At 56.2% G+C, this 27,387-nt stretch overlaps 1 protein-coding gene across 1 annotated transcript in view; it reads right to left on the minus strand.

Annotated features, from left to right (window-relative positions):
* LOC147086634 (interleukin-17 receptor D) overlaps positions 1-24,819 on the minus strand; it is a 99,412-nt gene extending 74,593 nt beyond the window's left edge. Inside the window, exons 1-6 of the mRNA XM_085978290.1 lie at positions 24,796-24,819; positions 22,628-22,712; positions 14,009-14,124; positions 9,138-9,255; positions 7,009-7,041; positions 758-802 (exon numbers count right to left, since the gene is read on the minus strand). Of these exons, the coding sequence (XP_085834416.1) occupies positions 758-802; positions 7,009-7,041; positions 9,138-9,255; positions 14,009-14,124; positions 22,628-22,712; positions 24,796-24,819 (421 nt within the window). The remainder of the gene's footprint in view (positions 1-757; positions 803-7,008; positions 7,042-9,137; positions 9,256-14,008; positions 14,125-22,627; positions 22,713-24,795) is intronic.
* Between the last annotated feature and the right edge of the window lie 2,568 nt (positions 24,820-27,387).

Below are 27,387 nucleotides of genomic sequence, written 5' to 3' on the forward strand. Positions count from 1 at the left end.
GTCACCGGACAGGGCTCATTGAACAGACAGGGGTCACTGAACAGTCAGGGGTCATTGAATAGACAGGGGTAATTGAACAGACAGGGGTCATTGAGCAGACAGGGGTCACTGAACAGTCAGGGGTCATTGAACAGTCAGGGGTCATTGAACAGTCAGGGGTCATTGAACAGACAGGGGTCATTGAACAGTCAGGGGTCATTGAACAGACAGGGGTCACTGAACAGTCAGGGGTCACTGAACAGACAAGGGTCACTGAACAGACAGGGGTCACTGAAGAGACAGGGGTCACTGAACAGACAAGGGTCACTGAACAGACAAGGGTCACTGAACAGTCAGGGGTCACTGAACAGACAAGGGTCACTGAACAGACAGGGGTCACTGAAGAGACAGGGGTCACTGAAGAGACAGAGGTCATTGAACAGACAGGGGTCACTGGACAGACAGGGGTCACTGAACAGCCAGGGTCACCGGTCAGACAACCAGAGGTCACTGACAACTAGGTATGGCCGATAATTGCTGGCTTTACCAGCGATGCCCACATCCCGAGGATGAATAAAATAAAGGACCGGTCGGACCCAATGGCCCAGCATTTAACTGCAGCCTCCACCAGGAGCCTTTGAATGATGGGCAAGTGTCAGCATGGAGGCTGCCTGAAATCCGGCTGGAGCCAGGAGGCTCTGTCCGATATTGAAATGATACTTTAACCTGGTCACATGCATAGCGGACTCGGAGCTCACGCTGTCTGAACACAACTCACATCTCAGGCATTCCGTCTTCCTGTTCCCAAACAGGCGACCACAATCTGAAAGAGAAGATGATGAGATTCCGCTTTACTGAGTCCATTCTGGGAGGGTCCTGGGACCACAGTAACAGCCCACTGGCCAACCTCCCATCTATGCTGGTTAACAGCTCTGCCAGGGAACACCAGCATTACTAAATATTCATCATACTTACAGCTTCACCAGTTCCTCGACGTTCCGACAGTCGCTGGGGTCCGGGTGCCAGCTAACCCACCAGTACCTCACCCAAAAGACCAGATAGTGCTTTTCGGCAGGAACTTTGACCCTGCGAGTATCACGGGCAATCCGAACCCAATCTTCGCCTAACGCCCGCACTGCATGCACACTCAGACACACCACAAGCGCTCACTCGCTCACACACACACCGCATGCGCTCACTCGCTCACACACACACCGCACGCGCTCACTCGCTCACACACACACCGCACGCGCTCACTCGCTCACACACACACCGCATGCGCTCACACACCGCACGTGCTCATACGCACACCGCACGCGCTCACTCGCTCACACACACACCGCATGCGCTCACACACCGCACGTGCTCACACACACACCACACGCGCTCACTCGCTCACACACACACACCACAAGCGCTCACTCGCTCACACACACACCGCACGCGCTCACTCGCTCACACACACACCGCACGCGCTCACTCGCTCACACACACACCGCATGTGCTCACACACCGCACGTGCTCACACGCACACCGCACGCGCTCACTCGCTCACACACACACACCGCACGCGCTCACTCGCTCATACACACACCGCACACGCTCACTCGCTCACACACACACCGCACGCGCTCACTCGCTCACTCGCTCACACACCCCCCACACACACCGCATGCGTTCACTCGCTCACACACACACCGCATGCGCTCACTCGCTCACACACACCCCCCCACACACACACCACACGCGCTCACTCGCTCACACACACACACACACGCACGCGCTCACTCGCTCACTCACATGGACACTCACATACCCCCCCACATACACATGCACGCGCTCACTCGCTCACTCACATGCACACACGTTCACATATGCATGCTCACTCACACATGAACACTCGCAAACATGCATGCTCACATGCTCATACTCTCATACACATGAATGCTCACACACACACGCTCACACACGCCTACTTTCCAGCAGAAGTCACTGGCCACTGAACAGGAGGAGGAACCCTGGCTGAGCTCCCTCCTGCCTAACGCTGGGGCTCTGAGGGCAGTGGAAGACCTGTCACCCCACACCCCACTAACTCAGGAGAGGCCGAGGATGTGACCTGGGACCCTGCTGGTCAGTTCGGCTCAATAAACACCAGCTCATGCATCTTTCTTCATCTCTAGTAATTGCTTCAAGTCAGGAGAGGCTGTACAGCACCTCGCGGTCTCCGGGGTAAATGTGCCGGCACCTCACCATCTCCGGGGTAAATGTACCGGCACCTCACCGTCTCCGGGGTAAATGTACCGGCATCTCACGGTCTCTGGGGTAAATGTACCGGCACCTCACGGTCTCTGGGGTAAATGTACCGGCACCTCACGGTCTCTGGGGTAAATGTACCGGCACCTCACCGTCTCCGGGGTAAATGTACCGACACCTCACGGTCTCTGGGGTAAATGTACCGGCACCTCACGGTCTCTGGGGTAAATGTACCGCCACCTCACGGTCTCCGGGGTAACTGCACCGGCATCTCACGGTCTCCGGGGTAAATGTACCGGCATCTCACAGTCTCCGGGGTAAATGTACCGGCACCTCACGGTCTCGGGGGTAAATCTACCGGCACCTCACGGTCTCCGGGGTAAATGTACCGGCACCTCACGGTCTCCGGGGTAAATGTACCGGCACCTCACGGTCTCGGGGGTAAATCTACCGGCACCTCACGGTCTCCGGGGTAACTGTACCGGCACCTCATCGTCTCCGGGGTAAATGTACCGGCACCTCACGGTCTCCAGGGTAAATGTACCGGCACCTCACGGTCTCTGGGGTAAATGTACCGGCACCTCACAGTCTCTGGGGTAAATGTACCGGCACCTCATGGTCTCCGGGGTAAATGTACCGGCACCTCACGGACTCCGGGGTAAATGTACCGGCACCTCACTGTCTCGGGGGTAAATGTACCGGCACCTCACGGTCTCTGGGGTAAATGTAACGGCACCTCACGGTCTCCGGGGTAAATGTACCGGCACCTCACGGTCTCTGGGGTAAATGTACCGGCACCTCACGGTCTCCGGGGTAAATGTACCGGCACCTCACGGTCTCTGGGGTAAATGTACCGGCACCTCACGGTCTCTGGGGTAAATGTACCGGCACCTCACGGTCTCCGGGGTAAATGTACCGGCACCTCACGGTCTCCGGGGTAAATGTACCGGCACCTCACCGTCTCTGGGGTAAATGTACCGGCACCTCACGGTCTCGGGGGTAAATGTACCGGCACCTCACGGTCTCCGGGGAAAATGTACCGGCACCTCACGGTCTCCGGGGTAAATGTACCGGCCCCTCACGGTCTCGGGGGTAAATGTACCGGCACCTCACGGTCTCTGGGGTAAATGTACCGGCACCTCACGGTCTCCGGGGTAAATGTACCGACACCTCACGGTCTCCGGGGTAAATGTACCGGCACCTCACGGTCTCTGGGGTAAATGTACCGGCACCTCACGGTCTCCGGGGTAAATGTACCGGCACCTCACGGTCTCCGGGGTAAATGTACCGGCACCTCACCGTCTCTGGGGTAAATGTACCGGCACCTCACGGTCTCGGGGGTAAATGTACCGGCACCTCACGGTCTCCGGGGAAAATGTACCGGCACCTCATGGTCTCCGGGGTAAATGTACCGGCCCCTCACGGTCTCGGGGGTAAATGTACCGGCACCTCACGGTCTCTGGGGTAAATGTACCGGCACCTCACGGTCTCCGGGGTAAATGTACCGACACCTCACGGTCTCCGGGGTAAATGTACCGGCACCTCACGGTCTCCGGGGAAAATGTACCGGCACCTCACGGTCTCCGGGGTAAATGTACCGGCACCTCACGGTCTCTGGGTTAAATGTACCGGCACCTCACGGTCTCCGGGGTAAATGTACCGGCACCTCACGGTCTCCGGGGTAAATGTACCGGCACCTCACGGTCTCCTGGGTAAATCTACCGGCACCTCACAGTCTCCGGGGTAAATGTACCGGCACCTCACGGTCTCTGGGGTAAATGTACCGGCACCTCACGGTCTCTGGGGTAAATGTACCGGCACCTCACGGTCTCCGGGGTAAATGTAGCGGCACCTCACGGTCTCCGGGGTAAATGTACCGGCACCTCACGGTCTCCGGGGTAAATGTACCGGCACCTCACGGTCTCTGGGGTAAATGTACCGGCACCTCACCGTCTCCAGGGTAAATGTACCGGCACCTCACGGTCTCCGGGGTAAATGTACCGGCACCTCACGGTCTCCGGGGGTAAATGTACCGGCCCCTCACGGTCTCTGGGGTAAATGTACCGGCACCTCACGGTCTCTGGGGTAAATGTACCGGCACCTCACGGTCTCCGGGGTAAATGTACTGGCACCTCATGTTCTCCGGGGTAAATGTACCGGCACCTCACGGTCTCTGGGGTAAATGTACCGGCACCTCACGGTCTCCAGGGTAAATGTACCGGCACCTCACGGTCTCCGGGGTAAATGTACCGGCACCTCACGGTCTCCGGGGTAACTGTACCGGCCCCTCACGGTCTCTGGGGTAAATGTACCGGCACCTCACGGTCTCCGGGGTAAATGTACCGGCACCTCACGGTCTCCGGGGTAAATGTACCGGCACCTCATGGTCTCCGGGGTAACTGTACCGGCACCTCACCGTCTCCGGGGTAAATGTACCGGCATCTCACGGTCTCCGGGGTAAATGTACCGGCACCTCACCGTCTCCGGGGTAAATGTAACGACACCTCACGGTCTCCGGGGTAACTGCACCGGCATCTCACGGTCTCCGGGGTAAATGTACCGGCATCTCACAGTCTCCGGGGTAAATGTACCGGCACCTCACGGTCTCTGGGGTAAATGTACCGACACCTCACGGTCTCCGGGGTAACTGTACCGGCACCTCACGGTCTCTGGGGTAAATGTACTGGCACCTCACGGTCTCCGGGGTAAATGTACCGGCACCTCACGGTCTCCGGGGTAACTGTACCGGCACCTCACGGTCTCCGGGGTAAATGTACCGGCACCTCACGGTCTACGGGGTAAATGTACCGGCACCTCACGGTCTCCGGGGTAAATCTACCGGCACCTCACGGTCTCCGGGGTAAATGTACCGGCACCTCACGGTCTCCGGGGGTAAATGTACCGGCACCTCACGGTCTCCGGGGGTCAATGTACCGGCACCTCACGGTCTCCGGGGGTAAATGTACCGGCACCTCACGGTCTCCGGGGGTAAATGTACCGGCACCTCACGGTCTCCGGGGTAAATGTACCGGCCCCTCACGGTCTCCGGGGTAACTGTACCGGCACCTCACGGTCTCCGGGGTAACTGTACCGGCACCTCACGGTCTGCGGGGTAAATGTACCGGCACCTCACGGTCTTCGGGGTAAATGTACCGGCATCTCACGATCTCCGGGGTAAATGTACCGGCACCTCACGGTCTCTGGGGTAAATGTACCGGCACCTCACGGTCTCTGGAGTAACTGTACCGGCACCTCACGGTCTCCGGGGTAAATGTACCGGCACCTCACGGTCTCTGGGGAAAATGTACCGGCACCTCACGGTCTCTGGGGTAAATGTACTGGCACCTCACGGTCTCCGGGGTAAATGTACCGGCACCTCACGGTCTCCGGGGTAACTGTACCGGCACCTCACAGTCTGCGGGGTAAATGTACCGGCACCTCACGGTCTCCGGGGTAAATGTACCGGCATCTCACGATCTCCGGGGTAAATGTACCGGCACCTCACGGTCTCCGGGGTAAATGTACCAGCACCTCACGGTCTCTGGAGTAACTGTACCGGCACCTCACGGTCTCCGGGGTAAATGTACCGGCACCTCACGGTCTCCGGGGTAAATGTACCGGCACCTCACGGTCTCTGGGATAAATGTACCAGCACCTCACGGTCTCTGGAGTAACTGTACCGGCACCTCACGGTCTCCGGGGTAAATGTACCGGCATCTCACGATCTCCGGGGTAAATGTACCGGCACCTCACGGTCTCCGGGGTAAATGTACCAGCACCTCACGGTCTCTGGAGTAACTGTACCGGCACCTCACGGTCTCCGGGGTAAATGTACCGGCACCTCACGGTCTCTGGGGAAAATGTACCGGCACCTCACGGTCTCTGGGGTAAATGTACTGGCACCTCACGGTCTCCGGGGTAACTGTACCGGCACCTCACGGTCTCCGGGGTAAATGTACCGGCATCTCACGGTCTCCGGGGTAAATGTACCGGCATCTCACGGTCTCCGGGGTAAATGTACCAGCACCTCACGGTCTCGGGGTAACTGTACCGGCACCTCACAGTCTCCGGGGTAAATGTACCGGCACCTCACGGTCTCTGGGGTAACTGTACCGGCACCTCACGGTCTCCGGGGTAAATGTACCGGCACCTCACGGTCTCCGGGGTAAATGTACCGGCACCTCACGGTCTGCGGGGTAACTGTACCGGCACCTCACGGTCTCTGGGGTAACTGTACCGGCACCTCACGGTCTCCGGGGTAAATGTACCGGCACCTCACGGTCTCCGGGGTAAATGTACCGGCACCTCACGGTCTCTGGGGTAACTGTACCGGCACCTCACGGTCTCCGGGGTAAATGTACCGGCACCTCACGGTCTCCGGGGTAAATGTACCGGCACCTCACGGTCTGCGGGGTAACTGTACCGGCACCTCACGGTCTCTGGGGTAAATGTACCGGCACCTCACGGTCTCCAGGGTAAATGTACCGGCACCTCACTGTCTCCGGGGTAAATGTACCGGCACCTCACGGTCTCGGGGGTAAATGTACCGGCACCTCGCGGTCTCGGGGGTAAATGTACCGGCACCACACGGTCTCCGGGGTAAATGTACCGGCACCTCACGGTCTCCGGGGTAAATGTACCGGCCCCTCACCGTCTCCGGGGTAACTGTACCGGCACCGCACGGTCTCTGGGGTAAATGTACCGGCACCTCACGGTCTCTGGGGTAAATGTACTGGCAGACTGGTTATAAATACAATAACACCGGACTTCAGTTACCTGAGTTAAATGCAGTCTCAGTGTAAGCAGCACCTGCGGAGAAAAAGAGGCAAAAGGTTGTTAGGGAAGTGTTCCAACACCCGGAGTGAGGGTAAACCCGGAGTGAGGGTAAACGCAGAGTGAGGGTAATCCCGGAGTGAGGGTAAACCCGGAGTGAGGGTAAACCCCCAGTGAGGGTAAACCCGGAGTGAGGGTAAACCCCCAGTGAGGGTAAACCCGGAGTGAGGGTAAACCCGGAGTGGGGGTAAACCCAGAGTGAGGGAAACCCGGAGTGAGAGAAACCCGGAGTGAGGGAAACCCGGAGTGGGGGTAAACCCAGAGTGAGAGAAACCCGGAGTGAGGGAAACCTGGAGTGAGGGTAAACCCGGAGTGAGGGTAAACCCAGAGTGAGGGAAACCCGGAGTGAGAGAAACCCGGAGTGAGGGAAACCTGGAGTGAGGGTAAACCCGGAGTGAAGGTAAACCCAGAGTGAGGGAAACCCGGAGTGAGGGTAAACCCAGAGTGAGGGAAACCCGGAGTGAGGGTAAACCCAGAGTGAGGGAAACCCGGAGTGAGGGTAAACCCAGAGTGAGGGTAACCTGGAGTGAGGGTAACCTGGAGTGAGGGTAAACCCGGAGTGAGGGTAAACCCAGAGTGAGGGTAATCCCGGAGTGAGGGTAAGCCCTGAGTGAGGGTAACCTGGAGTGAGGGTAACCTGGAGTGAGGGTAAACCCGGAGTGAGGGTAATCCTGGAGTGAGGATTAATCCAACACCCGGAGCAATCACCTGCCCAATGAATCTGCCTATTATTAATGTTGTATTTACTGATCAGATTGCGATGTGGCCTCATGATGTGAATGGTGGACATATTGGACAACACTGATCAGAGCTTCTTGTAAGGACTCGATTCTATTCTCCCAGTTTCTCCATCTCCGTCGCATCAGTTCTGACGATGCCACCTTCCATACCAGTGCTTCCGACATGTCTTCCTTTTTCCTCAACCGAGGATTCCCCTCCATCGTGGTTGACACGGCCCTCGACCGTATCCGTTCCATTTCCCGCACTTCTGCTCTCACCCCTTCCCCTCCCTCCCAGAACCACGATAGGGTTCCCCTTGTCCTCACCTTTCACCCCACCAGCCTCCACATTCAACGGATCATCCTCCGCCATTTCCACCACCTCCAGCGTGATCCCACCACCAAACACATCTTCCCCTTCCCTCCCCTTTCAGCATTCCAGAGGGACCGCTCCCTCCGCGACACCCTGGTCCACTCCTCTATCACCCCAAAACCCCCTCCCTTTCCCACGGCACCTTCCCGTGCAAGCGCAGGAGATACACCTGCCCTTTTACCTGCTCCCTTCCCACTGTCCAGGGCCCCAAACACCCCTTCCAGGTGAAACAGCGATTCACTTGTACTTCTTGCAATCTAGTATTACTGTATTCGCTGCTCACGATGTGGTTTCCTCTACATTAGGGAGACCAATCGCAGATTGGGCCACCGCTTTGCGGAACACCTCCATTCAGTCCACGAGTGTGACCCCGAGCTTCCGGTCGCCTGTCATTTTAATTCTCCGCTTCACTCCCACTCTGACCTCTCTGTCCTCGGCCTCTTGCCCTGTTCCAATGAAGCTCAACCTAAACTCGAGGAACAGCACCTCATCTTTCGATTAGACACTTTACAGCCTTCCGGACTCATTGAGTTCAACAATTTCAGATCACAACCATTGCTCCCATTATTTCCGGACGGTAGCTGTTGATGATTCTGCGATTCCCATTTACATCTCCTCTAGATCCACCTCCTGTTTCTTTACTTGTTCCAATGACCGTCTCCTTTCACCTTGCACCATCGATCCGCTTGTCATTTAATCTCTCCTGCCTTCCGCCCAATCACACACCTTCCCCTTTTGTACTTTCCTCTCCTCCTCTCCCCCCTTTCTCTGCCACTACACTTGCTTAAAATCTGTTACATCTCCAACTTTTTCCAGTTCTGATGAAGGGTCATCGACCTGAAACGTGAACTCTGTTTCTCTCTCCGCAGATGCTGCCTGACCTGCTGGGCATTCCAGCATTTTCTGTTTTTATTCAGATTTCCAGCATCCGCAGTATTTTGTCTTTGTACTGCTTAGAACTTGACTTGAAGTGGACTCACGCTTCGTTTGATACTGGATGATACGTGCTTCCTGCTGCTGTCCTGGAGGAATCGGGTACACGTTCACACTGATCAAATACTGTGACTCCGGAGGTACACAGAATATCGCCTCAATCACCTGAAGCAAGAGAGAATGAGGGACAGAGAGCTGCTAAATCTCAAAGACCCAGAGAAACACTTACACAGTAAACTCCCTCCATACAGTCCCATCAAACACTCCCAGGGCAGGTACAGCACGGGGTTAGAGACAGAGTAAACTCCCTCCATACGGTCCCATCAAACACTCCCAGGGTAGGTACAGCACGGGTTAGATACAGAGTAAAGCTCCCTCTACACTGTCCCCATCAAACACTCCCAGGGCAGGTACAGCACGGGTTAGATACAGAGTAAAGCTCCCTCTACACTGTCCCCATCAAACACTCCCAGGGCAGGTACAGCATGGGTTAGATACAGAGTAAAGCTCCCTCTACACTGTCCCCATCAAACACTTCCAGGGCAGGTACAGCACAGGTTAGATACAGAGTAAAGCTCCCTCTACACTGTCCCCATCAAACACTCCCAGGGCAGGTACAGCACAGGTTAGATACAGAGTAAAGCTCCCTCTACACTGTCCCCATCAAACACTCCCAGGGCAGGTACAGCACGGGGTTAGATACAGAGTAAAGCTCCCTCTACACTGTCCCATCAAACACTCCCAGGGCAGGCACAGCACGGGGTTAGATACAGAGTAAAGCTCCCTCTACACTGTCCCCATCAAACACTCCCAGGGCAGGTACAGCACGGGGTTAGATACAGAGTAAAGCTCCCTCTACACTGTCCCCATCAAACACTCCCAGGGCAGGTACAGCACAGGTTAGATACAGAGTAAAGCTCCCTCTACACTGTCCCCATCAAACACTCCCAGGGCAGGTACAGCACGGGGTTAGATACAGAGTAAAGCTCCCTCTACACTGTCCCATCAAACACTCCCAGGGCAGGTACAGCACGGGGTTAGATACAGAGTAAAGCTCCCTCTACACTGTCCCCATCAAACACACCCAGGGCAGGTACAGCACGGGGTTAGATACAGAGTAAAGCTCCCTCTACACTGTCCCATCAAACACTCCCAGGGCAGGTACAGCACGGGTTAGATACAGAGTAAAGCTCCCTCTACACTGTCCCATCAAACACTCCCAGGGCAGGTACAGCACGGGTTAGATACAGAGTAAAGCTCCCTCTACACTGTCCCCATCAAACACTCCCAGGGCAGATACAGCATGGGGTTAGATACAGAGTAAAGCTCCCTCTACACTGTCCCATCAAACAGTCCCAGGGTAGGTACAGCACGGGTTAGATACAGAGTAAAGCTCCCTCTACACTGTCCCATCAAACACTCCCAGGTCAGGTACAGCACGGGTTTAGATACATAGTAAATCTCCCTCTACACTGTCCCCATCAAACACTCCCAGGTCACGTACAGCACGGGGTTAGATACAGAGTAAATCTCCCTCTCCACTGTCCCATCAAACACTCCCAGGGCAGCTACAGCACGGGTTAGATACAGAGTAAAGCTCCCTCTACACTGTCCCCATCAAACACTCCCAGGGTAGGTACAGCATGGGTGAGATACAGAGTAAAGCTCCCTCTACACTGTCCCATCAAACACTCCCAGGGCAGGTACAGCACGGGTTAGATACAGAGTAAAGCTCCCTCTACACTGTCCCCATCAAACACTCCCAGGGCAGGTACAGCACGGGGTTAGATACAGAGTAAAGCTCCCTCTACACTGTCCCCATCAAACACTCCCAGGGCAGGTACAGCACGGGGTTAGATACAGAGTAAAGCTCCCTCTACACTGTCCCATCAAACACTCCCAGGGCAGGTACAGCACGGGGTTAGATACAGAGTAAAGCTCCCTCTACACTGTCCCCATCAAACACTCCCAGGGCAGGTACAGCACGGGGTTAGATACAGAGTAAAGCTCCCTCTACACTGTCACATCAAACACTCCCAGGGCAGGTACAGCACGGGGTTAGATACAGGGTAAAGCTCCCTCTACACTGTCCCATCAAACACTCCCAGGGGAGGTACAGCACGGGTTAGATACAGGGTAAAGCTCCCTCTACACTGTCCCATCAAACACTCCCAGGGCAGGTACAGCACGGGGTTAGATACAGAGTAAAGCTCCCTCTACACTGTCCCATCAAACACTCCCAGGGCAGGTACAGCATGGGTTAGATACAGAGTAAAGCTCCCTCTACACTGTCCCCATCAAACACTCCCAGGGCAGGTACAGCACGGGTGTGATACAGAGTAAAGCTCCCTCTACACTGTCCCATCAAACACTCCCAGGGCAGGTACAGCACGGGTTAGATACAGAGTAAAGCTCCCTCTACACTGTCCCCATCAAACACTCCCAGGGCAGGTACAGCACGGGTTAGATACAGAGTAAAGCTCCCTCTACACTGTCCCCATCAAACACTCCCAGGGCAGTTACAGCATGGGGATAGATACAGAGTAAAGCTCCCTCTACACTGTCCCATCAAACACTCCCAGGGCAGGTACAGCACGGGTTAGATACAGAGTAAAGCTCCCTCTACACTGTCCCCATCAAACACTCCCAGGGCAGGTACAGCACGGGGTTAGATACAGAGTAAAGCTCCCTCTACACTGTCCCATCAAACACTCCCAGGGCAGGTACAGCGCGGGTTAGATACAGAGTAAAGCTTCCTCTACACTGTCCCCATCAAACACTCCCAGGGCAGGTACAGCACGGGTTAGATACAGAGTAAAGCTCCCTCTACACTGTCCCATCAAACACTCCCAGGGCAGGTACAGCACGGGTTAGATACAGAGTAAAGCTCCCTCTACACTGTCCCCATCAAACACTCCCAGGGCAGGTACAGCACGGGTTAGATACAGAGTAAAGCTCTCTCTACACTGTCCCATCAAACACTCCCAGGGCAGGTACAGCACGGGTTAGATACAGAGTAAAGTTCCCTCTACACTGTCCCATCAAACACTCCCAGGGCAGGTACAGCACGGGTTAGATACAGAGTAAAGCTCCCTCTACACTGTCCCCATCAAACACTCCCAGGGCAGGTACAGCACGGGTTAGATACAGAGTAAAGCTCCCTCTACACTGGCCCATCAAACACTCCCAGGGCAGGTACAGCACGGGTTAGATACAGAGTAAAGCTCCCTCTACACTGTCCCATCAAACACTCCCAGGGCAGGTACAGCACGGGGTTAGATACAGAGTAAAGCTCCCTCTACACTGTCCCATCAAACACTCCCAGGGCAGGTACAGCACGGGTTAGATACAGAGTAAAGCTCCCTCTAAACTGTCCCATCAAACACTCCCAGGGCAGGTACAGCACGGGTTAGATACAGAGTAAAGCTCCCTCTACACTGTCCCATCAAACACTCCGAGGGCAGGTACAGCATGGGTTAGATACAGAGTAAAGCTCCCTCTACACTGTCCCATCAAACACTCCCAGGGCAGGTACAGCACGGGTTAGATACAGAGTAAAGCTCCCTCTACACTGTCCCCATCAAACACTCCCAGGGCAGGTACAGCACGGGTTAGATACAGAGTAAAGCTCCCTCTACACTGTCCCCATCAAACACTCCCAGGGCAGGTACAGCATGGGTTAGATACAGAGTAAAGCTCCCTCTACACTGTCCCATCAAGCACTCCCAGGGCAGGTACAGCATGGGTTAGATACAGAGTAAAGCTCCCTCTACACTGTCCCATCAAACACTCCCAGGGCAGGTACAGCACGGGGTTAGATACAGAGTAAAGCTCCCTCTACACTGTCCCATCAAACACTCCCAGGGCAGGTACAGCATGGGTTAGATGCAGAGTAAAGCTCCCTCTACACTGTCCCATCAAACACTCCCAGGACAGGTGCAGCACGGGTTAGATACAGAGTAAAGCTCCCTCTACACTGTCCCATCAAACACTCCCAGGGCAGGTACAGCACGGGTTAGATACAGAGTAAAGCTCCCTCTACACTGTCCCATCAAACACTCCCAGGGCAGGTACAGCACGGGTTAGATACAGAGTAAAGCTCCCTCTACACTGTCCCATCAAACACTCCCAGGGCAGGTACAGCACGGGTTAGATACAGAGTAAAGCTCCCTCTACACTGTCCCATCAAACACTCCCAGGGCAGGTACAGCACGGGGTTAGATACAGAGTAAAGCTCCCTCTACACTGTCCCATCAAACACTCCCAGGGCAGGTACAGCACGGGTTAGATACAGAGTAAAGCTCCCTCTACACTGTCCCATCAAACACTCCCAGGGCAGGTACAGCACGGGTTAGATACAGAGTAAAGCTCCCTCTACACTGTCCCATCAAACACTCCCAGGGCAGGTACAGCATGGGTTAGATGCCGAGTAAAGCTCCCTCTACACTGTCCCCATCAAACACTCCCAGGGCAGGTACAACACGGGTTAGATACAGAGTAAAGCTCCCTCTACACTGTCCCATCAAACACTCCCAGGGCAGGTACAGCATGGGTTAGATACAGAGTAAAGCTCCCTCTACACTGTCCCATCAAACACTCCCAGGGCAGGTACAGCACGGGGTTAGATACAGAGTAAAGCTCCCTCTACACTGTCCCCATCAAACACTCCCAGGACAGGTACAGCACGGGTTAGATACAGAGTAAAGCTACCTACTCACTGCACCTTAACCCGAATTGCAGGAGATCGCCCCCTACTGTTTCAGTATAAACACACATTAGTTTCTAAAAACAGATCTGTTGGCACATTTGAGAAAGATTGAACTGTTAATCAGAGCGTGATATCAGCGTGTCCCTTGGTTCCTGGATCTCGATAATCTTCCCGCACCCAACAATGAGAGATAATGAAGGTTCGGCTCACCAGCTCCGAGCTCAGCACTGCTCCCCGGTTGATATCGAGCTGCCTGCACTCGGAGTAAGTGTTCCAGCTGTCAATGGCGCGGACTCTCACCTGGAATCCTTGCAAGAATGTAATTCCTGAAATCAAATGTACCAAGAGTTAAATCAACTGAGATATCAGTGTTTAATTCTGAGTCCCAAGGAAAGGTTGTTGCAGTGAGCATGAGATCGAGAAGGTCAGAAGTCCAAACACAAACACACAACAAAAATCAGCCAATACTGAGGGAGGGCCGCACTGTCGGAGAGGCAGTACTGAGGGAGCGCCGCACTGTCGGAGGGGCGGTACTGAGGGAGCGCCGCACTGTCGGCGGGGCGGTACTGAGGGAGCGCCGCACTGTCGGAGGGGCAGTACTGAGGGAGCGCCGCACTGTCGGAGGGGCGGTACTGAGGGAGCGCCGCACTGTCGGAGGGGCAGTACTGAGGGAGCGCCGCACTGTCGGAGGGGCAGTACTGAGGGAGCGCCGCACTGTCGGAGGGGCGGTACTGAGGGAGCGCCGCACTGTCGGAGGGGCAGTACTGAGGGAGCGCCGCACTGTCGGAGGGGCGGTACTGAGGGAGCGCCGCACTGTCGGAGGGGCAGTACTGAGGGAGCGCCGCACTGTCGGAGGGACGGTACTGAGGGAGCGCCGCACTGTCGGAGGGGCAGTACTGAGGGAGCGCCGCACTGTCGGAGGGGCGGTACTGAGGGAGCGCCGCACTGTCGGAGGGGCAGTACTGAGGGAGCGCCGCACTGTTGGAGGGGCGGTACTGAGGGAGCGCCGCACTGTCGGAGGGGCAGTACTGAGGGAGCGCCGCACTGTCGGAGGGGCGGTACTGTGGGAGCGCCGCACTGTCGGAGGGGCAGTACTGAGGGAGCGCCGCACTGTCGGAGGGTCAGTACTGAGGGAGCGCCGCACTGTCGGAGGGGCGGTACTGAGGGAGTGCCGCACTGTCGGAGGGGCAGTACTGAGGGAGCGCCGCACTGTCGGAGGGGCGGTACTGAGGGAGCGCCGCACTGTCGGAGGGGCAGTACTGAGGGAGCGCCGCACTGTCGGAGGGGCGGTACTGAGGGAGCGCCGCACTGTCGGAGGGGCGGTACTGAGGGAGCTCCGCACTGTCGGAGGGGCGGTACCGAGGGAGCGCCGCACTGTCGGAGGGGCGGTACCGAGGGAGCGCCGCACTGTCGGAGGGGCAGTACTGAGGGAGCGCCGCACTGTCGGAGGGGCAGTACTGAGGGAGCGTCACACTGTGGGAGGGTCGGTACTGAGGGAGCGCCGCACTGTCGGAGGGGCAGTACTGAGGGAGCGCCGCACTGTCGGAGGGGCGGTACCGAGGGAGCGCCGCACTGTCGGAGGGGCAGTACTGAGGGAGCGCCGCACTGTCGGAGGGGCAGTACTGAGGGAGCGTCACACTGTGGGAGGGTCGGTACTGAGGGAGCGCCGCACTGTCGGAGGGGCAGTACTGAGGGAGCGCCGTACTGTCGGAGGGGCGGTACTGAGGGAGTGCCGCACTGTCGGAGGGGCAGTACTGAGGGAGCGCCGCACTGTCGGAGGGGCAGTACTGAGGGAGCGCCGCACTGTCGGAGGGGCGGTACTGAGGGAGTGCCGCACTGTCGGAGGGGCAGTACTGAGGGAGTGCCGCACTGTCGGAGGGGCAGTACTGAGGGAGCGCCGCACTGTCGGAGGGGCGGTACTGAGGGAGTGCCGCACTGTCGGAGGGGCAGTACTGAGGGAGCGCCGCACTGTTGGAGGGGCAGTACTGAGGGAGCTCCGCACTGTCGGAGGGGCAGTGCTGAGTGAGCTCCACACTGTCGGAGGGGCAGTACTGAGGGAGCTCCGCAATGTCGGAGGGGCGGTACTGAGGGAGTGCCGCACTGTTGGAGGGGCAGTACTGAGGGAGCGCCTCACTGTCGGAGGGGCGGTACTGTGGGAGCGCCGCACTGTCGGAGGGGCGGTATTGAGGGAGTGCCGCACTGTCGGAGGGGCGGCACTGAGGGAGTGCCGCACTGTCGGAGGGGCGGTACTGAGGGAGCTCCGCACTGTCGGAGGGGCGGTACTGAGGGAGCGCCGTACTATCGGAGGGGCGGTACTGAGGGAGCGCCGCACTGTCGGAGGGGCCATACCTCCCATGACATGTTATACCAAGGCCTCGTCTGCCTGTTCATGTGATGTTAAAGATCCCATGGCACTATTGGAATAGCAGCGAGTTATCCTGGTCCTGCAGTCAAAATTCCTTCCTCCAGCAACAGCACCAAAAGCAGAGTAAGCGGTCATTCAGCTCAGTGCTGCTTATGGGAGCGTGCTGAGCACGAAGGGACTGCCACCTTTAAATACAGAACAAGGGAGCAGTGTACACAAAGAGCTTCAGAAATCATTATCTGAGAGTGGGACAGGCTGTGTGTGGGTGATGGAGGAGCTGGTATCTGAGAGTGGGACAGGCTGTGTGTGGGTGATGGAGGAGCTGGTATCTGAGAGTGGGACAGGCTGTGTGTGGGTGATGGAGGAGCTGGTATCTGAGAGTGGGACAGGCTGTGTGTGGGTGACGGAGGAGCTGGTATCTGAGAGTGGGACAGGCTGTGTGTGGGTGATGGAGGAGCTGGTATCTGAGAGTGGGACAGGCTGTGTGTGGGTGATGGAGGAGCTGGTATCTGAGAGTGGGACAGGCTGTGTGAGGGTGATGGAGGAGCTGGTATCGGAGAGTGGGACAGGCTGTGTGTGGGTGATGGAGGAGCTGGTATCTGAGAGTGGGACAGGCTGTGTGTGGGTGATGGAGGAGCTGGTATCTGAGAGTGGGACAGGCTGTGTGTGGGTGATGGAGGAGCTGGTATCTGAGAGTGGGACAGGCTGTGTGTGTGGGTGATGGAGGAGCTGGTATCTGAGAGTGGGACAGGCTGTGTGTGGGCGATGGAGGAGCTGGTATCTGAGAGTGGGACAGGCTGTGTGTGGGTGATGGAGGAGCTGGTGTCTGAGAGTGGGACAGGCTGTGTGTGGGTGATGGAGGAGCTGGTATCTGAGAGTGGGACAGTCTGTGTGTGGGTGATGGAGGAGCTGGTATCTGAGAGTGGGACAGGCTGTGTGTGGGTGATGGAGGAGCTGGTATCTGAGAGTGGGACAGGCTGTGTGTGGGTGATGGAGGAGCTGGTATCTGAGAGTGGGACAGGCTGTGTGTGGGTGATGGAGGAGCTGGTATCTGAGAGTGGGACAGGCTGTGTGTGTGGGTGATGGAGGAGCTGGTATCTGAGAGTGGGACAGGCTGTGTGTGGGCGATGGAGGAGCTGGTATCTGAGAGTGGGACAGGCTGTGTGTGGGTGATGGAGGAGCTGGTATCGGAGAGTGGGACAGGCTGTGTGTGGGTGATGGAGGAGCTGGTATCGGAGAGTGGGACAGGCTGTGTGGGTGATGGAGGAGCTGGTATCTGAGAGTGGGACAGGCTGTGTGTGGGTGATGGAGGAGCTGGTATCTGAGAGTGGGACAGGCTGTGTGTGTGGGTGATGGAGGAGCTGGTATCTGAGAGTGGGACAGGCTGTGTGTGGGTGATGGAGGAGCTGGTATCTGAGAGTGGGACAGGCTGTGTGTGGGTGATGGAGGAGCTGGTATCTGAGAGTGGGACAGGCTGTGTGTGGGTGATGGAGGAGCTGGTATCTGAGAGTGGGACAGGCTGTGTGTGGGCGATGGAGGAGCTGGTGTGTGAGAGTGGGACAGGCTGTGTGTGGGTGACGGAGGAGCTGGTATCTGAGAGTGGGACAGGCTGTGTGAGGGTGATGGAGGAGCTGGTATCTGAGAGTGGGACAGGCTGTGTGTGGGCGATGGAGGAGCTGGTATCTGAGAGTGGGACAGGCTGTGTGTGGGTGATGGAGGAGCTGGTATCTGAGAGTGGGACAGGCTGTGTGTGGGTGATGGAGGAGCTGGTATCTGAGAGTGGGACAGGCTGTGTGTGTGGGTGATGGAGGAGCTGGTATCTGAGAGTGGGACAGGCTGTGTGAGGGTGATGGAGGAGCTGGTATCTGAGAGTGGGACAGGCTGTGTGTGGGCGATGGAGGAGCTGGTATCTGAGAGTGGGACAGGCTGTGTGTGGGTGATGGAGAAGCTGGTATCTGAGAGTGGGACAGGCTGTGTGTGGGTGATGGAGGAGCTGGTATCTGAGAGTGTGACAGGCTGTGTGTGGGTGATGGAGGAGCTGGTATCTGAGAGTGGGACAGGCTGTGTGTGGGTGATGGAGGAGCTGGTATCTGAGAGTGGGACAGGCTGTGTGTGGGTGATGGAGGAGCTGGTATCTGAGAGTGGGACAGGCTGTGTGTGGGTGATGGAGGAGCAGGTATCTGAGAGTGGGACAGGCTGTGTGTGGGTGATGGAGGAGCTGGTATCTGAGAGTGGGACAGGCTGTGTGTGTGGGTGATGGAGGAGCTGGTATCTGAGAGTGGGACAGGCTGTGTGTGGGTGATGGAGGAGCTGGTATCTGAGAGTGGGACAGGCTGTGTGTGGGTGATGGAGGAGCTGGTATCTGAGAGTGGGACAGGCTGTGTGTGGGTGATGGAGGAGCTGGTATCTGAGAGTGGGACAGGCTGTGTGTGGGTGATGGAGGAGCTGGTATCTGAGAGTGGGACAGGCTGTGTGTGGGTGATGGAGGAGCTGGTATCTGAGAGTGGGACAGACTGTGTGTGGGTGATGGAGGAGCTGGTATCTGAGAGTGGGACAGGCTGTGTGTGGGTAATGGAGGAGCTGGTATCTGAGAGTGGGACAGGCTGTGTGTGGGTGATGGAGGAGCTGGTATCTGAGAGTGGGACAGGCTGTGTGTGGGTGATGGAGGAGCTGAGTTTAGGTTTAGCCACAGGCTAATTGTTAAACATTCGAGTATTTCAGGAACATTTGGAGGTTTTGACACCGGCTTACCAAACCTACTGGGATTCCACCTGATTACTACTGTCTCCAAATTTCCGCATTCGCTGGAGTGTCCCACTGTCGCTAGCAGATTTTCAGGAATTCCCACAGTGTGTTCACACTCTTCGATATCTGAGGCTGTCTCATAGCAGGGGAAGTGTCCACATTCTAAAAAACAATAGTTACAAACAGGCTTGCACCCTAGTGCTGTGTGAACGTCATCATTGACAGTGGAGCATGGCTGCCTGGCAACGTGGCAGCGTGGCAACACGGGAACATAGCAACACGGGAGCATGGCAACATAGGAACATGGCAACATAGGAGCATGGCAACACGGGAACATGGCAACACGGGAACATGGCAACACGGGAACATGGCAACACGGGAGCATGGCAACACGGGAGCATGGCAACACGGGAGCATGGCAACGCGGGAACATGGCAACACGGGAGCATGGCAACATGGGAGCATGGCAACACGGGAACATGGCAACACGGGAGCATGGCAACATGGGAACATGGCAACACGGGAGCATGGCAACATGGGAACATGGCAACACGGGAACATGGCAACACGGGAGCATGGCAACACGCGAGCATGGCAACACGGGAGCATGGCAACATGGGAACGTGGCAAAATGGGAGTGTGGCAACACGGGAGCATAGGAACATGGCAACACAGGAACATGGCAACACGGGAACATGGCAACACGGGAGCATGGCAACATGGCTACATAGGAACATGGCAACACAGGAACATGGCAACACAGGAGCATGGCAACATAGGAACATGGCAACATAGGAACATGGCAACATGGGAGCATGGCAACATAGGAACATGCCAACATAGGAACATGGCAACATAGGAACATGGCAACATGGGAGCATGGCAACATAGGAACATGCCAACATAGGAATATGGCAACATGGGAGTGTGGCAACATAATTTAACCCTTGAAGTTCTGCTCTACTGTATATTAGGCAGTTGTATAATTTGAACCACTGTAAGCCACACAACATATTGTGAAATTTGTGGTCTTCCCTGTGCTACAGAACTCCCAGCTCAATCTGTGACTCCATCCTCGGACTTTCAACAACTGAGCCGGAATTAGATGCAACAATGTGCTTGGTCATCCCGGGACCCCTTCATTGGACACGCCCATCCCAGCAAGGGTCATCCCAGGACCCCAGCACTGGACAAACCCAGACCCCAGCACTGGTCAGTCCCAGAACCTCAGCATGGGTCAGCCCTGGACCTCAGCATGGGTCATCCCTGGACCCCAGCATGGGTCATCCCAGGACCCCAGCACTGGACAACCCCAGACCCCAGCACTGGTCAGTCCCAGAACCTCAGCATGGGTCAGCCCTGGACCTCAGCATGGGTCATCCCTGGACCCCAGCATGGGTCATCCCAGGACCCCAGCACTGGACAACCCAGACCCCAGCACTGGTCAGTCCCAGAACCTCAGCATGGGTCAGCCCTGGACCTCAGCATGGGTCATCCCTGGACCCCAGCATGGGTCATCCCAGGACCCCAGCACTGGACAACCCCAGACCCCAGCACTGGTCAGTCCCAGAACCTCAGCATGGGTCAGCCCTGGACCTCAGCATGGGTCATCCCTGGACCCCAGCATGGGTCATCCCTGGACCTCAGCACGGGTCATCCCTGGACTCGAGCACTAGACAACCCCAGCACTGGTCAGTCCCAGGACCTCAGCATGGGTCATCCCTGGACTCGAGCACTAGACAACCCCAGCACTGGTCAGTCCCAGGACCTCAGCATGGGTCATCCCTGGACCCCAGCACTGGACAAACCCAGACCCCAGCACTGGTCAGTCCCAGGACCTCAGCATGGGTCATCCCAAGACCCCAGCATGGGTCATCCCTGGACCCCAGCATGGGTCATCCCTGGACCTCAGCACGGGTCATCCCTGGACTCGAGCACTAGACAACCCCAGCACTGGTCAGTCCCAGGACCTCAGCATGGGTCATCCCTGGACCCCAGCATGGGTCATCCCTGGACCTCAGCATGGGTCATCCCTGGACCCCAGCATGGGTCATCCCTGGACCTCAGCACGGGTCATCCCTGGACTCGAGCACTAGACAACCCCAGCACTGGTCAGTCCCAGGACCTCAGCATGGGTCATCCCTGGACCCCAGCATGGGTCATCCCTGGACCTCAGCATGGGTCATCCCTGGACCCCAGCATGGGTCATCCCTGGACCCCAGCATGGGTCATCCCTGGACCTCAGCATGGGTCATCCCTGGACCCCAGCATGGGTCATCCCTGGACCTCAGCACGGGTCATCCCTGGACCCGAGCACTAGACAACCCCAGCACTGGTCAGTCCCAGGACCTCAGCATGGGTCATCCCTGGACCTCAGCATGGGTCATCCCTGGACTCGAGCACTAGACAACCCCAGCAGTGGTCAGTCCCAGGACCTCAGCATGGGTCATCCCTGGACCTCAGCATGGGTCATCCCTGGACCCCAGCATGGGTCATCCCTGGACCTCAGCACGGGTCATCCCTGGACTCGAGCACTAGACAACCCCAGCACTGGTCAGTCCCAGGACCTCAGCATGGGTCATCCCTGGACCCCAGCATGGGTCATCCCTGGACTCGAGCACTAGACAACCCCAGCAATGGTCAGGTCCTGGACCTCAGCATGGGTCATCCCTGGACCCCAGCATGGGTCATCCCTGGACTCGAGCACGAGACAACCCCAGCAGTGGTCAGGTCCTGGACCTCAGCATGGGTCATCCCTGGACCTCAGCATGGGTCATCCCTGGACCCCAGCACGGGTCATCCCTGGACTCGAGCACTAGACAACCCCAGCACTGGTCAGTCCCAGGACCTCAGCATGGGTCATCCCTGGACTCGAGCACTAGACAACCCCAGCACTGGTCAGTCCCAGGACCTCAGCATGGGTCATCCCTGGACCTCAGCATGGGTCATCCCTGGACTCGAGCACTAGACAACCCCAGCACTGGTCAGGTCCTGGACCTCAGCATGGGTCATCCCTGGACCTCAGCATGGGTCATCCCTGGACCCCAGCACGGGTCATCCCTGGACTCGAGCACTAGACAACCCCAGCACTGGTCAGTCCCAAGACCCCAGCATGGGTCATCCCTGGACCCCAGCATGGGTCATCCCTGGACTCGAGCACTAGACAACCCCAGCACTGGTCAGTCCCAGGACCTCAGCATGGGTCATCCCTGGACCCCAGCATGGGTCATCCCTGGACTTGAGCACTAGACAACCCCAGCACTGGTCAGGTCCTGGACCTCAGCATGGGTCATCCCTGGACCCCAGCATGGGTCATCCCTGGACTCGAGCACTAGACAACCCCAGCAGTGGTCAGGTCCTGGACCTCAGCATGGGTCGTCCCTGGACCTCAGCACGGGTCATCCCTGGACTCGAGCACTAGACAACCCCAGCACTGGTCAGGTCCTGGACCCTGGCACCGATGATCCAGTGAGATATAAACATGAAGTTGGAAGGTCTGTTGCTAAGGGGCTGTTAAGATGTTTGTGAGTAATGAGGCTGAACTCTGCTTCTCTGTTGGCACATGTTGGGTGCGCAGTTCCACATGTTCTAATCTCAACTGCCTGGTGGGAACAGAGAAGGTACAAGGTATCAGCCACAGCTGGGGTAGGAACCTAACGTGCTAAACTGTCTAAACTTCTCTTCTTCTGAAGGGATGGAAGTAGCAGAATCTCACCTACCCTGAAGGGTAAATGAATAGTTTGCAGATTCACGTCGCACTCTGCCTGGTGCAGACTGACCTCCTCGATGATCCACGGAACTGATCTGCAAAAAGTCAAACAGAACTCATGGAATACCGGGTCACTGCTCCAAATGCTAAACCCGTATAAAACACTGGTCCGGCCTCAGCTGGAGCATTGTGGCACCACACTTTAGAAAGGGCGTCAAGGCCTTAAAGAGGGTGCAGGGGAGATTGACCAGAATGGTACCGGGGATGAGGGACTTCAGTGATGTGGAGAGACTGGAGAAGCTGGGATTGTTCTCCTTAGAGCAGAGAAGGTTAAGGGGAGATTGACCAGAATGGTACCAGGGATTGAGAGACTTCAGTGATGTGGAGAGACTGGAGAAGCTGGGATTGTTCTCCTTAGAGCAGAGAAGGTTAAGGGGAGATTGACCAGAATGGTATCAGGGATGAGGGACTTCAGTGACGTGGAGAGACTGGAGAAGCTGGGGTTGTTCTCCTTAGAGCAGAGAAGGTTAAGGGGAGATTGACCAGAATGGTACCAGGGATGAGGGACTTCAGTGATGTGGAGAGACTGGAGAAGCTGGGATTGTTCTCCTTGGAGCAGAGAAGGTTAAGGGGAGATTGACCAGAATGGTACCAGGGATGAGGGACTTCAGTGATGTGGAGAGACTGGAGAAGCTGGGATTGTTCTCCTTGGAGCAGAGAAGGTTAAGGGGAGATTGACCAGAATGGTACCAGGGATGAGGGACTTCAGTGATGTGGAGAGACTGGAGAAGCTGGGATTGTTCTCCTTAGAGCAGAGAAGATTAAGGGGAGATTGACCAGAATGGTACCAGCGATGAGGGACTTCAATGATGTGGAGAGACTGGAGAAGCTGGGATTGTTCTCCTTGGAGCAGAGAAGGTTAAGGGGAGATTGACCAGAATGGTACCAGGGATGAGGGACTTCAGTGATGTGGAGAGACTGGAGAAGCTGGGATTGTTCTCCTTGGAGCAGAGAAGGTTAAGGGGAGATTGACCAGAATGGTCCCAGGGATGAGGGACTTCAGTGATGCGGAGAGACTGGAGAAGCTGGGGTTGTTCTCCTTAGAGCAGAGAAGGTTGACAGGAGATTTGATAAAGGCATTCAGAATGATGAGGGGTTTTGATGGAGTAAATAAGGAGAAACTGTTTCCCGTGACAGGAGAGTCGGTAACCAGAGGACACAGATTTAAGTTGATTGGGAAAAGAACCAGAGGGGAGATGAGAAGACATTTTTTTACACAGCGAGTTGTTGTGATCTGGAACGCGCTGCCTGAAAGGGCGGTGGGAGCAGATTCAATAGTAACTTTCAAAAGGGGGAATTGGAGAAATGCTTGAAGGGGAGAAATGTGCCGGGCTGTGGGGAAAGAGCAGGGGGGAGTGGGACTAATTGGCCAGCCCTACGAAAGATCCGGCACAGGTACGACGGGCCGAATGGCCTCCTTCTGTGCTGTGTGATTCGAGTGGTTAGGGATTAATGTTATACCGTATCCAACATTAATCCCCGGAGTTCAGCTCCACATGGAAATCCCATTGAGTTCTCAACTAACCAAGAGCTGCTTAGCCTGGAGGTGAATTATGCAGGAAATTCTCTGTCCCTTCCATCAGTCCTGCTCCATTCCCAATTCTCTGCACTATTCCCAGAAAATCTCCTCCATTCCCAATTCTCTGTACTATTCCCAGAAAATCTCCTCCATTCCCAATTCTCTGTACCATTCTCAGCAATACTCACTGGGGAGAAATTAATTGAAGCCCCGTTAGGGGTGCTAAATTTTAAAAGGCACTAATGTTTCTAAACTTTTATTCAAATATTTGGTTTTGGGCTCCAGGAAGGAAGTGGAGTGCTAAACCGCTCCCCTTCCTCTTGGAGCCAATCGGCAGCAGGCGGGGCGGAGACTTCCGCAGCGATGCACACTGGGCCGGGCAGCGCCGCCACATTTAAAGGCTCCTCCCCTCCCTTAAAGGGAAGGGTCTTCACTGCAGGCTCTGCAATATAAAAAGTACCTACCCGGACCACCAAGGCAGCCGCGATCCCGCGCGATCAGCCAGGCGCTCAAGCAGAGTGCCGGGCTGATCGATTCGTGGGCAGGAACCCGCGAAAAAAAAGCGGAACAAGAAAGGTAAGTTTTTTTTTTAAACTTACCTCGGCCACCTCGCCTTTAACCATCGCTCCCGAGGCAGGCCGACTGACTGACGCACGCCTCCTGCAGCTGTCGGTGTTTCCTCCCGGCGCTGCTACAGGGGGCGGAAGACAATTTCGGGTGCGGGGCGCGACCGGGGCGATGCGCACGGCGATGATGTCACGATCTGCGGGCGAAGGAGATCGGGGAGCAACACCGTAGCGCCGCCACAAAACTCCCGCCAAATATGGCGGGAGTCGATGTCAGCGCCGCGCCCAGTCACAAAGCCATTTGTGCTCCATTAGCGCCCCCGGGGGTGGTAACGGGAGGTGCAAATGCACCCAATTTCACCCCAGAGAGTCTAACCACCTCCCCTTTATGACCAATTACCATCGCCGAATCCCCCACCATCAACATCCTGGGGGTCACCATTGACCAGAAACTTAACTGGACCAGCCACATAAATACTGTGGCAACAAGAGCGGGTCAGAGGCTGGGTATTCTGCGGCGAGTGTCTCACCTCCCGACTCCCCAAAGCCTTTCCACCATCTACAAGGCACAAGTCAGGAGTGTGATGGAATACTCTCCACTCGCCTGGATGAGTTGCAGCTCCAACAACACTCGAGAAGCTTGACACCATCCAGGACAAAGCAGCCCACTTGATCGGCACCCCGTCCACCACCTTAAACATTCACTCCCTCCACCACCGGCGCACCGTGGCTGCAGTGTGGACCATCTACAAGATGCACTGCAGCAACTCGCCAAGGCTTCTTCGGCAGCACCTCCCAAACCCGCGACATCTACCACCTGGAAGGACAAGGGCAGCAGGCGCACGGGAACACCGCCACCTCCAAGTTCCCCTCCGAGTCACACACCATCCTGACTTGGAAATATATCGGCCGTTCCTTCATCGTCGCTGGGTCAAAATCCTGGAACTCCCTCCCTAACAGCGCTGTGGGAGCACCTTCACCACACGGGACTGCAGCGGTTCAAGAAGGAGGCTCACCACCACCTTCTCAAGGGCGACTAGGGATGGGCAATAAACGCCGGCCTTGTCAGCGACGCCCACATCCCAGGAATGAATATTTTTTTTAATTCCCAGAAATCCTCCTCCATTGCCATTCGCTGTTCCATTCCCAACAATCCTCATGCATTCCCACCAATCCTCCGTTCCCAAATCTCTGTACCTTCCGTTAGCCAGTTTCGGAGTTAGTGATCAGCTGCCCTCTTTACAATATCGCATTCTGGGCCATCTATTGGATCGAGTAGAGAAATGCCCCAAGCACTTGCCCACCAAGTGTGGATGAGGATTGATCAGTTGCTCCCCTGGTGATTTGTCATATGCCAAATTCCATCAATGTTGCCACCTTTGGCAAGGACACAGGATGATCCCAAACCACATTGTTGGATTGATCACGTGCCACCAGCCACCAGGATGACATTTCCATTTCAGCCAATTGTAGTCTCTCTTTTTTCCATCTCAAATTTACATGGAATCCCTGTCTGCTCTCTTTCCCCTCTGTCTCTCACACTTGTCTGCTCTCTCTTTCCCCTGTGTCTCTCACACCTGTCTGCTCTCTCTTTCCCCTGTGTCTCTCACACCTGTCTGCTCTCTCTTTCCTCTTTGTCTCTCACACCTGTCTGCTCTCTCTTTCCCTCTCTCTCTCACACCTGTCTGCTCTCTCTTTCCCTCTCTCTCTCACACCTGTCTGTTCTCTCTTTCCCTCTCTCTCTCTCTCACCTGTCTGCTCTCTCCTTCCCTCTCTCACACCTGTCTGCTCGCTCTTTCCCTCTCTCTCTCTCACACCTGTCTGCTCTCTCTTTCCCTCTCTCTCTCTCACACCTGTCTGCTCTCTCTGTCTCCCTCTCTCTCTCTCACACCTGTCTGCTCTCTCTTTCCCTCTCTCTCTCTCACACCTGTCTGCTCTCCCTTTCTCTCTCTCTCTCTCACACCTGTCTGCTCTCTCTTTCCCTCTCTCTCTCTCACACCTGTCTGCTCTCTCGTTCCCTCTCTCTCTCTCACCTGTCTGCTCTCTCTTTCCCTCTCTCTCTAACACCTGTCTGCTCTCTCTTTCCCTCTCTCTCTCTCTCACCTGTCTGCTCTCTCTTTCCCTCTCTCTCTCTCACACCTGTCTGCTCTCTCTTTCCCTCTCTCTCTCACACCTGTCTGCTCTCTCTTTCCCTCTCTCTCTTTCTCACACCTGTCTGCTCTCTCTTTCCCCCTCTCTCTCTCACACCTGTCTGCTCTCTCTTTCCCCCTCTCTCTCTCACACCTGTCTGCTCTCTCTTTCCCTCTCTCTCTCATACCTGTCTGCTCTCTCTTTCCCCCTCTCTCTCTCTCACCTGTCTGCTCTCTCTTTCCCTCTCTCTCTCACACACCTGTCTGCTCTCTCTTTCCCTCTCTCTCTCTCACACCTGTCTGCTCTCTCTTTCCCCCTCTCTCTCTCACACCTGTCTGCTCTCTCTTTCCCCCTCTCTCTCACACACCTGTCTGCTCTCTCTTTCCCCCTCTCTCTCTCACACCTGTCTGCTCTCTCTTTCCTTCTCTCTCTCACACCTGTCTGCTCTCTCTTTCCCTCTCTCTCTCTCACACCTGTCTGCTCTCTCTTTCCCCC

The sequence above is a fragment of the Somniosus microcephalus genome, unplaced genomic scaffold (assembly GCF_052327205.1).
Source record: "Somniosus microcephalus isolate GS21.2 unplaced genomic scaffold, FLI_Smic_1.0 unresolved_chr7, whole genome shotgun sequence".
Classification (NCBI taxonomy): Eukaryota; Metazoa; Chordata; class Chondrichthyes; order Squaliformes; family Somniosidae; genus Somniosus; species Somniosus microcephalus.